General features: G+C 34.4%; 1 protein-coding gene across 2 annotated transcripts in view; it reads right to left on the reverse strand.

Moving 5' to 3' along the window:
• LOC128554016 (uncharacterized) overlaps positions 1 to 12830 on the reverse strand; it is a 58882-nt gene that overhangs the window by 19058 nt on the left and 26994 nt on the right. For both annotated transcript variants that reach the window (XM_053535229.1, XM_053535228.1), the window contains 2 exons: positions 10025 to 10119; positions 9313 to 9432 (listed from right to left, as the gene is read on the reverse strand). In XM_053535229.1, the coding sequence (XP_053391204.1) occupies positions 9313 to 9432; positions 10025 to 10119 (215 nt within the window). The remainder of the gene's footprint in view (positions 1 to 9312; positions 9433 to 10024; positions 10120 to 12830) is intronic.

The following is a 12830-nucleotide window of genomic DNA, read 5'->3' on the forward strand; positions in this document are numbered from 1 at the left end:
CATGATGCTATTTACCATGTTTGATAAGGATCCATTAAACAGTTCATGATCAGAAAACTTGTTTGTTTTCTATTTTAGCTCAAACGGCCTCCAAAAATTGACAAGGTGCCAACTTTTGAACAAATGTGAGACAGGACCAAACCAATGCAGTCATTTAAAGGTGTTTGTACTTTTTTTCCTATTGTGACTCCTATAATTGACCAAAAGTTGGAGAAGACCTTATCATGATGCATCAGAACAAGTATTACGGCGATCAATTTATCGGTGTTTAAGATGTTAGACTAAAATAAATGTATTTCTTTTTTCAGCTCTAGCAGTCCCACGCACCCCATTTAAATAAATTTGGGAGAGGATCATCATATCATAATGCTAGTTTTTCGCTAGAGACCAAGTCTAGTGAAGATACTTTAAGCGCTTCTTAGAAAAAGACATTTCTTGTCTTTTTGTAGCTCCGTAAAGGGCCAACCTCAACAATTTAAACAAACGTGAAAGAGATCCGTACATTCTGACCAAGTGTGGTGCGATTCTGACCAGTAGCTTCATCATAGATGTTTATAGTAAAATTGTTGATACATGCCGACTGAAGACCGATCATTGGCCTATACTAAAACATTACAATAAAACATCAATCCCATACTTCATCTGCATATGAAAGGGATCTAAATAAAATGACTTTAGAGCATAACAGAAATTGAAGAGGATAAAATTCTATGATGAAAAATCCCAAATGCCCTTTATGGGAGTCGCACAGGTGGAAGACCAATGCTCTAGCCACTGAGCCAAAGAGTCGAAGCCTGACGCAGTTGTCAGAGATTGGTTTAAAATATGAGGCTATACGTAAGCGACCGTAACACTTCCTCTCTTCGAAAAGTCATGATCTTTTATGATTATGTGAATGCCATTTTGGCATAGAAGTGCCATTTTAGGCACTAAATAATGTCCATATCAAAGATGAGCACCCGTGTTACGACTTAAAGAGTGTAACATTGAAATTGAAGAGGATGAAAAATCCAAAGTGCCTGGGGTGGGATTCGAACCCGGGTCACACAGGTGAAAGGCCAATGCATTAACCAATAGGCCAAAAGCGTTGACTCCCTGACGAGTGATTTGTTTTAAATGTGAGGCTATACCTAAGGGACCGTAACAATATACTAATTTTGTACTCTGAAAATAAAGTACCAATTCTGTACTATTCATAAAATGCTGATACTATGCGAAATCAAATTAAATACTAATGCTTTACTTTAATAGAAAGCAGTAATTGCATTGAAAAATGTTCTTGAGCTAGTATTTGTTATAATTTTATCCTAATTATTTGGGGTAAAGACAAATCTTTGTCAACTTGAAGCAACAACTCTTTCAAACTAAGATACATTTACAGATTTATCGCTGTTTTCTGTATGAAAGCTTTAATTCGTGCATTCCAATGACATAACATCCTTGAAATATTTGCGAAATTGATACGCAATGAGTAGGTTGCTTATTATATGTTGTGAGTTAATCCCGAATTTTATATGTTGGTACTAGTTAGCCTTAGAAAGAAAAATCAGATTTAATCCTACATGTACTATGTTGGAGCCCTACCAACCAATTAGTTGCAGAAGACAATAAACATGTCTGCAATAAACAAAGCAGAAATAACTGGACATAATTGTGACATTGCTATGCAACATGATGTAGTAATGAAGAACCAGTTTCTAGTTTTCATATAAAAACTAGTTTAACGAAATACCAATTTAATACTGTTTCACGTTTACTGTTTCACGTGTGCATAAAGGTATCTTATTTAGTGCAGAATTAAATGTTCCACCAATTTCTACACTTATTAATATTTCATGGGTGTAAAAATAAGAGTTGAGCTGGTGTTCATTAAAAAAATATCATATGGGGGTAAATAATTCAGGACAATGACAATGTATTTATTTGCTAATGGCCATCGGCCCATAACAAGATCAATTCACATTTTAAATAAACTTGTACTTTTAATTATTCAGAAGTGTCTGGCCATTCTGTAACCGAATACCTAGTCTGCGTTATAGCCGTCCGGTAACCAGGCACCTAGCCTATACTCTAGGCATTTCTAGGTATACGTTAATCAATTTTCTTTATGAGTAGTGTATTGAAGTAAATAAGTTTTTGTTTGTCTACAACAGCAATATTTACCTGTAAATAAATGCTAAACTAATTCAAAACATAAAGTTTGAATCTGTTTCAAAGAGTGAAAAACGAGAGTCTGACAAATTCTGTCATGGTAAAAATGAGAAAACGAAGAAATAAGATGTCAAATTCAGCAAAGTGAATGTTTTGACATCACTGACATTGCATTTATACAAATTTAATAAATGTTCTAATATGACTAGGCGATGCTTAAATCATCGCAACGATATGATTTTGACACCACATCGGTGTGATATTTACCGCAATGCATGCATCTAGAAAAAGTGCTTTCATATTTGATAAAATAATTGCACAACTATCATGATTAATTACTCACATAGTCAGTTGATTATTTGCTTTGCAGAATAGTTTGCCATCATTTTCGCCCAACTGAACTTTTCCGTAAGACGTATTAACACTTCTAGTCCTGGTGTGTGTACACAAGAAGACCAAATAGGCCTGAGTAGCTCACCTGAGGTAGACCCTGACCTATTTAGATCTGGCTTGTGACACAGTATTAAAGAGCTCCATAGGTTTACACTGAAAAATAACCTTCCGTCCAGACTGATTAAATTAAAATGGCAAAAAGTATCATCCTTTTAAATGATAAAACTTTAATAATTATTACGAAATCTTAAAACCTGCTCCTTTTATACGCCGATATTTAACCCTGCTATTGGAACGAAAATATATCTTTTTATGTCACTTTGACGTTACGTGAGACGCTTTTCAACCTTTTATATACACAGAAGATGTAACGGGCCGCTTTTAACAAAATCATATTATGCAGACAAACTTATTATTTTATTTATTATTTGATTAAACACATCGTGACTAACGTTGACAAACACACCCCTTCTTTTATTCCGATAAGAATATATTGGATATAAAACGTTAATTATGATGTTGATGGTACATTCACGGCTGTGCATTACTGCCGTGCAAAATCCATCTGTTTGCGGACTCGATACGGCTAACATATAGTTCTGTGTTAGTATCAGTTTACTATATAAAACATATATAAGCATCGTAGGTGTCAGAAACATAACTTGACCATATATGTCATTTTAAAACAAATTAATTTACGCGTAGGGAGCAACTTGATTATATTTCTTTCCAACAAAGATAAACAGACCCACTAAGTCTATTTAAGAATGCTTGAATTTCTGTAAGAAAATCACGTTTAAGAAAAATAAAGAAACTTGTTTTTCATTCAGTTATAGACATGATTTTCAATGTTTTCTTTTAAAGTGTACCACCGAAGAATGTCAGATGCGGAAGCAGTGATTTGGTTATTTATAAAATATAGCTGATTTTAAAGAACTATTTTTCAAGGAAAACTGCTAAAAATCTTCAGTGCTTTGAAATTTTACCATCTAATGGAAAACTTATAGACTTTCCTCTCAGTTAAACAATTATTTGTAAACGTTTTGATAGTGTAGCGAATTAACAAGCATAATTTTATGTGTAAAATGTCCAAGTTGACTTGCATTTCGATCAATATTTCCACAGAACCACGTAAGCTCTCTTGGGAACTGTCTTTCAATGACACCTTTACTAAACATAGTTGGTAGTTGTCGTTTAGTTTTGGAGTTAAGTGTAAAAGATAGGAAAATAATCAGAACAAGTTTTATCAGCATTATCACAACTCATTTCAAATCATTTCATCCAAGACTAATGTCGCTATATCATATTTTCCTGCGGATGATCGAGTTTGTTCGATTTGTGTCCGAGAGATTGGAGCATGGGGTAACAGCGCTGATTTTCTTATGAAGTTTTCTTAGAGAATTTTAAGCGAGGAAACTGGATAATGTAAATTCAGATGTCGAACCATGATCGCTTGGGAAAAAAAATAATAATCGTGAGTGTGATGTTGCAACATATGAAAAAAAAAAGATCTCTCTTGTTGATCAGTGAAATATCATGGGAAAATCCAACCAATACCCCCATCCCCAACACACATACACTTTATTCATGTTGCGAAGTTAAGTTATTGCGGTAAAAAAAAATGTGTTTTTACTTAAGCCAGCAATACTGGTTAGGTCAATATACTGACTTTAAGTAACAAATGTTTTACAATAAACAAATTTTTAAGCTTGTACTCTGGCATTGTATTTTCAGCATCATAAGTGAAATCTTTTTATGGTATAATGTAGAGTAAAAAATAACGAGTTCCAGTTAACTGCTTAGATAAAATCATAGCTTGCAGAAATATTTGCCTTTTCCTTCACATAATCTTTAAAGTCTAGATTAAGTTTGGAAATACCCTGCATAAATATATCTTTCCTCTATATATCATTTATATTAAGTTATATATTTGGCATGCTTAGTTAATTAAAGGGTACCGTTACCTAAAGTTATACTATACCATACCTGCTTTGTTGTGTCGGCATAAGTATACAGACGTGTTTGAGAAAGCGTATTTCAAAATAAAAAAAGAATAACATTAAAATGCAACTAAATTTAAATTTTTGTTGTTGACAATTTAAACGTAAACAAAACGATCACCAATTATAAATATTATTATTAAAATTACATTTCGTAAAAATCAAAAGGCAAGAACTCAGTTGAATGGTTCTATGCATAATGTACATTTATATGGAAAGAATAAGCAGAATCAAGGAAAGATTGATGAAAAATATGAATACGAAATACTTTTAAGTTGTTGATTCTTTATTGAACTAAAATTCAGCTTTTAAGAGTATATTATTCTAAGAAGTACGTTTCAATACCTTGAAAATATATCTTTTATAAAATTAATTTGGTACGTTGCTGAAGTTATTTTCTTGCAAGATATGAAATAAGATTTTCCCGTGATTTGCAAGATATGAAATAATTCGTCTTACGTATGTAAGATTACTCATGTGATGTAGTTAACAAATGAATGCGTAAATTCATACACTACCAAAACACTACCTTAACAAGAGGGCCATGATGACCCTGAATCGCTCACCTGAGTAATTTGAATCACATGTTTGGAATTGCAAACTGACGCTAAAATATAAGAAAGTAGGTCAGTAGGTCAATGTCATGGTCACTGAAAGTCAGTTTTAAGATTAGTGTGCTTAAACTGTACAGGTCATCCAAATTTCAAGGCTGTATCTTTAAAAAATGTAGATCAGTAGGTCAAGGTCGCAGTCAAGTGACTCCTAATCGCTTTTGGTCATCATGTAATCATAATTAAACAGTCCAGGATGGGGCATAATTTGAAACATATTACAGACATCCACTAGGCAATGCTACATACAAAGTATCAAAGGCCTAGGCCTTAAACTTTTAGAAAAGAAGTTTTTATTTTTACCCTAATATTAGTCTATCTTAAATTTGGGACCCCAAAGGCAGGGCCTCTTTCCCCTCAGGGGCATGACCTAAAGGCAATGAAACACACTAAATATCAAAAGCCTAGGTCGTGCAGTTTCAGGCAAGAAGGTTTTTTAAGTTTGTTTCTATATAAATTTATGTAAAACCTAAGACCCCAAGAGGCAGGGTCTCTATTCATCCCAGGGGCATAATTTGAACAATCTTGGTAGAGGACCAGAAGGCAATGCTTCATACAAAATATCAAAGGCTTAGGTCTTGCGGTTTCAGACAAGATTTTCAAAGTCATTTCCTATACAAGTCTATGTAAACTTGGGACACCAGGGACGAGGCCTCTTTTCACCTTTATAGAAGACCATTAGATAATGTCACATGCCAAATATCAAGGCTCTGCGCCTTGCGGTTTTCGACAAGAAGAGTTTTAGAGTTTTTCCTTTTGGTTGCCATGGCAACCAGCGTTCTGCATGGATTTCAATTTTTTAACAATATTGAAAGGGGGCCACCAAAGGATCATTCCTGTAAAGATAGTGTAATTCTGCCCAGTGGTTTTCAAGAAGAGAATTTTTTTAGAAAATGTTGACGGACGCACGACACACGACGGACATTGAGCGGTCACAAAAGCTCACCATGAGCCAGTGGCTCAGGTGAGCTAAAAAAGGAGGCTTTATTCATAAAACATTGGTGCCAGAGTAATGGCCCCTGTGTAATTCTGCCCAGTGGTTTTCAAGAAGAGAATTTTTTTAGAAAATGTTGACGGACGCACGACACACGACGGACATTGAGCGGTCACAAAAGCTCACCATGAGCCAGTGGCTCAGGTGAGCTAAAAAAGGAGGCTTTATTCATAAAACATTGGTGCCAGAGTAATGGCCCCTGTGTCATATGATATGGGTAATGATGTGCAGCAAATCCATTTGGTAGTAACATGCATGTATACTGAGCAAAAGTGCATCCAAACTTTAACCTGAAATTTTATGTAAAAGGGGACATCATTCATGAAAAAATGGAGCTCAGTTAAGACCTTTGTATCATGTGATGTGGGTGATGATTTCGGACAATTGCTTTAAGTTTAAATCAAATCCCTTTTGTAATAATAGAGATATAGTGAAAAAGTGTCAAAATTAACCTAAAATTCCAAGTGAAAAGTGGTCATAATTCATCAAAAATTGATGAAAGACTTAAAAACAGCTTTTTGTAAAAAAAACTGCTTTAAGTTTCAATCAAATCAATTTAGTAACAAGAAGACCATGATGGCCTTATATCGCTCACCTGAGTAAAGTTGTTGCTTGAACAAATTGCTTTGCTAAAGCTTCGAAAACTGGTTCACCCAAGGGGCATAATTTGAACAATCTTGGTAGAGGACCAGAAGGCAAGGTTTTACCGTGACAAGGTGTTGAAAAAACTAAAAAGGTACTTTTGTAAAGTTCGCTCTAAAAGTGGATTGAAGCACCTAAAGCTGCCTCGCGACAATGCGCCATCACATAAGGCAACGCTTGTGACAGATTATTTGCATAAACAGCGCGTGACTGTACTGCCGCATCCTCCATATTCGCCAGACGTGGCACCATGTGATTTCTTTTTATTCCCTAAGTTAAAGGAAATGCTTGCTTGAAGAAAATATTCTAAGAGGAATTCATTTGGTTCTGCAGTATACCAGTGCCTAATGAGTATACCTCAAAAAGACTACATCCGGGCCTTTCATATATGGATGAGAAGATTGAAACTTTGTATTCTAGCCAACGGAGGAGATTACTGCGAATGGATGCATTTGAAATAAGTATGATTTACTTTGTTATATAAGATTTATAACATGAGTGACAATACATATCGAACAACCCTCGTAACTTGGCCGAGACCCTTTACCTCCAAAACAGTAACCTCAATCCTGATACTCAATCGGCACCTTCGACCAATGATACAGTCTATGGAACATCACAAATACATGTACATGTATTTCAGATCAAACGACACAAAAAGTATATAGTGCACACTAGCTCTTTAAACATATTTAAACTAAAACTTCGGAGGAGTGACTTATATCCCCACTATACGGTCTTGTCAAAGAAGAATGGCAACCATAAACCATAAGAAATTTTAAGAATACTTAGAATAATATAAAACATGAAAAAAATACTTAGAAAAAGATTTTACTCGTCTTTGGAGTATTTTATCCTGGGCTTCCTCGGCAGCACGTATATGCAATATTAGTATATGTGCCCAGGATGAGGTAAATATAAAAATCTCTTATATAAGAGATACACTAAAAAAGAATACAAAAATGTCTTACCTACACACGTGTTACAACAGAAAAATATCGTTACTTTTTACTTAGGACTAATAATGAAAAAAGTTTTAAAAAATACCTAAAATACTGAAAATCTAAAAATTAATTTCAAAAAAATGGACTAATTTTTGGAAGTTCAGAGAAGGTAACTCATTACAAAAGTACAGAAAAATGTTACTTCCGCTTGGCTCCAAGCCAATCAGAATGATATATAGTGAAAATGCATCAAATTTAACATTAAATTCTAAGTAAAATGGGGCATAATTCATGAAAAATTGCTGTCAGTGTTATGCATCTGGTGTCACATGATGTGGCTGATGAGGTGAAACATCTCAATTTCATTTAGAAATAACCGAGATATTGGGAAAATGAATAAAAATTTACCTTAAATTCTAAGTAAAAGGGGCATAATTCACAAACAGTTGGTGTCGGAGTTATGCTCCCTGTGTCACAAGATGGGGGTGATAAGTTTGAATCAAATCCATTTAGTAGTAAATTAGATAATAGATTTCGGGACGCGACGGTAATCAATATCAGTAATCGATATGAGGAAGTATATGGGCATTAAAGAACAGATTTTTGGAATGTATATTTAGGAATTTTCTATTGCGTAGAAGGCAAAGTAAAGAATTACATTTTTGAGTGTATGTTCAAGTTGATGCTTCCAGTTTAAATGTGGATCTAAATATTCTCCAAGGAGTTTTTCTTCATATGTTACTTCTAATTCCCTCATAATTCAAGTAGAGTTTATATTCATCGGTTTCGGGTTGATCTTTAGCTTTTTCCGCACAAATGACGTCATCAGTGACGTTACAACTGGTAACGTTAGTAACTTTCTTTTCGCCACGGTGTTCAATATATGAATATAGATGTAATAGCCGTACTTGGTTATCAAAATATTGAATTTTAATTTTTCCCATTATTTTAGGCCAATTTGTAAAATTAAATTTAAAAGAAGAGTGTTAAAAAACTAGAACTGTCATAGGAGTGACTTATACCCCCGCAATACAGTCTTGTCACAGAAGAATGGCAATCATAAGAAATTTTAAAATTACTTACAGTAATCCAAAACGAAAAAAATAACTAAATACTTAAAAAATTACTCGTCTTTGGAGTACTTAATCCTGGGCTTCCGCGGCACATACAAGTTATACTAGTGTAAGTGCCTAGGATGAGGGATGCGGTAAATATAAAATTCTCTAATATTAGAGTTACACTAAAACTGAATATAAATAGTGGCTTACCGACACATGTAACCACAGAAAAATATATTTACTTTTTACTTTAACCCATCAGCCACGGAGGCTGCAACACTAGCAATAATGGACTAAATGGTGACAGGGAAGTTATTCAAAGTATGTAAGTGTTATAAATCTGTCTCAAAATGTCCCTCACGGAGTAAGAAAATGGAAAGTCTAATGGTTTAAGACATTGTTAATCATTTTAGAACATCAGAAAATCTCATTTGCACAATTTTCTTCAAACAGTTATGATTACACATAAATCTGATATCTGCTGATAACATGTTCAGTTTCAACACTTAATATACTTACATTTATTCTTTCAACAACAGTTGTGTTAAATTCAGAAACAGTCCGTGCATTTTGTTGCAAACACTGCTCAGCAATATCATTAAGATACCTGGCTCTATCTGTTTCGATCCATACACGTTTCTGCAAACACATGTGAAATCATATTTTCAATTGTACATAATGATAAAAAGAAAGGGATACCTAAAAATTTAAGATTCATCTTTACATGTATTTTTCAGTGTGAATCAATAGCGAAGTGCACCAATATTCTAACTATATTTATGTCGAAGTAAAAATAGAAATACATGATACATGTATTTAAAACAAGACTATCTAAAAATATCTGAAGCAAACTTGACAACTCTTCTATTGACGGATTTTACCAAATTATAGTCTGTATCAAAAATATCCACAGCTGAAAAATTTCAGTAGAGTATAGTGTATGTTTAGTCAAGAGCACATACTGAACTTTCGTTTGTCTTTTAGTAAATTCAAAATCCAGGTTTAGCCACGAGTTTAACAATAGCGCTTCAAAGTAGGGCAATATATGCCCGTAGGGTTACATCAGATAGGAGCGAAATTTAAAAAAAACTTGACTGTTGAAGCCCAAAGGTCAGGAACAACAAAGGGATGTCATAAAAAAACATGTTAAGAGTGGTCAGTTTTCAAATGTTAGAATTTTATTTAAATAGTTTTCAACCTTATTAATTGTTTGGTATGAACTAACTTTTACCTCTAATTTCTGCAGAACTTCTTCTGCTTCCATGTTCTTTAAGAACTTGTTGTTGATTCCCTGAGGTCCAAGGCCTGTCAATATTTCTCTAATGACTGTTGAAATATGAAATTATAAAATAAATATCAATCAGCATCGCTTTATAGGGATGTAGTAGGGTAGATTCAAATTTACAGAGATGTAGGAATTCATTATACTTCGTGCAACTTAATGTTCTAGCAGTTTGTTTGTCTCTGTCCCTTCAAGTAAAATTAAAGTAAATGAACCTCGAAAGGTATTTCATAATGATAGAAGAAGAAAAATATGGATATTTAAATTTTCTATTTTACTACGAGCCCACTTTCATACATAGAAATCTGCTTGGCCGGTAATAACTTAATTAGTGTATGCATTTTCTTTCTAATACAATTATCATCTATATGGTGTAGTTCTCAGGTTTCCATGGTTACACATTTTCTCTCATTTTAAGTGACGACTTATGTCAAGCAAAAAACATCGGACATATGCTATGGATTTTTGCCAAAATTTCAATGCCATTTCATGACTTCAGTATTTGACACTTATATATGATGCTTTAAATACTCATAAATAAGTTATATACCTGTCAAACTGTCACAAAAAAAAAAAGTTTATTTCATATTCGTTGTCTTGAAAGTTTGTGACTGAGGGTCATATTTATGAAAAATGTAAAGGGTGTATTTTTTGTGAAATAAGCACATAAATTTAAGGTTTGCCTATTTTAAAGTGTTTTAGAACAACAAATAAAGTCTTACCATGCAGATTATCAGTTTTATTAACATTTAAAAAAAATAACTTAAAAGCGAAAACTGAAAGTGGGACGGATTTTTTGGTGACACAACTGTACTTCAGTTCTTTCCACCTGAGCGCCTATGATAATTGATGCATTGATCACAGCCTATTGTTATTTTTCTATACATCTATCACTATACTGTATTGACGCATGCAATACACATGTACAAAAGTGGCCGGGCATTATAGGGAGGGTTATATATTGAATACATGCAATGATTAGCTGGCCTCAAATTGTTTTACATACATTCGAGTATCTGGCCTTTTTCAGTTGTAGCTGAGGGGTATAGGGGACTATCTAGGCAACTGTAGGTTCAGGGGTGCCTGCGTTTTAGCATTTTATGACACATTTGGGCACGCTATAGATGTATCGTTTCCTCTTTTTAAGGTCCATTTATATTATGTTTACTGTGTTTGGTTCTTCAGTTTTCGAAATCATGTGTAGGCACAGTCCTGCTTAAATAATAATGGCTACGCACAGAGTCATCCACATTAAACCTATATTTTTGATGTCCAGCAAACATTTAAATGTCCTTTCTGTCACACAATGCAATAAAAAGAATAAAACAGCATAATGATACAATGTAGAAATAAAATTCCAACTAGTCCAATGGAACAGAACTTAACTAGGTAGTATCAACATCTATGTAGATATTCTTGGGGTGTCAGTGTAGGTTCCTTGAAGGTCGTTACTAGTATTTTTGGCGGCTTCGGAATTTTCAGATGTGTAGGTGAATTGGTGTTAATTCTGGTGGTGTCAGTGTTAGTTCTGGGGACATCAGTGTTAGTTCTGGTGTCAGTGTTAGTTCTGAAGGCACAGTGGCAGGGTCAGTCCAGGAGTTGGTGTCTGTTGTAGTTGTTTTATCGTTGAGGATGTTTGATCAAGTGGTTCTTTGGTTCGAATTAAAGCAAAGGTTGTTCTTAAAAAGCATTCTATGTGTGTCTTATAAAGGGTAAAAAGGCATTTGCACCAAAGTAGCACTATTCCTACAGAAGTCCGTCTTTGCCTCATTGTCATATTTAGGCTGGAGACACATATATCTAGTTGCATATGTCTAAGCATTGTTGGTCCATGACTGACACAGTTGTCTCAATCCTGGTGACACCCAGTCGAAAGACTTCGATGTCAAAAGGCAGCAGACCAGATTGAAAAATTCATATGATATACTAACCAGGATCAGTCTGCCTTTAAGCATGACTTTCGATGTCCATTATTTATTTATCATAATGTTTTCTATGTTTGAAATATCTACAAAAACTAATAAATCTGTAGATATGCAAAATTTACGAGAATGCAAAATTAAATTTGCTGACACCTTGTATGTAGTTTTTTTTTCCATTTTTATCACGTCCCCCACCCTGTCACCAAGTATCATTTTTGCAACATACATATATAATAACTATGAACAAAGGCATGCGAAATATTTTATTTTGTTGCGTCACTGGGGGAAGAAAGGGGGAGATGTTTAAAACGTAAAAATGATTAATGGTCATATCTCAATATAAATGAGAATGAGAAATGTCCACAAAGTCATCTTTTTTGTTACCAAACTTGTGAAATTTAGTGGAATATATCAAGAAATGTTCTTTAACTATCTGTATTATGCTATTTCAGACGCCTAGCCCTTGATCAGATTTTACATAATCGGGTAGGCAATCTGAGTAGGAATATGTCCGAGGTCCTTCAGTTAATAAACGAGTGAGCGACTTGCTTTCGAACTTCAAACTGTGCTAAAATCTAACCTCAAAGCGAAATGCAAGTCGCTCGATTTTGTCTGATACGCCACCTTGACCTTGACACCGGTGACTAAATCTTTAAGGACTCAGTGGCCCAGTGGTTAGCAGGTTGGATTACAACGCTAGCGGTCCGAGTTCACTTCCCGGTCGTGGCTGATATCCCGACTGTTTCCAGCAGTATCGGCCAAGACTGGATGCTGGGAATTAGATATGACGCCTGCCTTGGGCTCGGCTGGAAATAAGTTATTCTATCCACTCC

The sequence above is a fragment of the Mercenaria mercenaria genome, unplaced genomic scaffold (genome assembly GCF_021730395.1).
Source record: "Mercenaria mercenaria strain notata unplaced genomic scaffold, MADL_Memer_1 contig_4643, whole genome shotgun sequence".
Classification (NCBI taxonomy): Eukaryota; Metazoa; Mollusca; class Bivalvia; order Venerida; family Veneridae; genus Mercenaria; species Mercenaria mercenaria.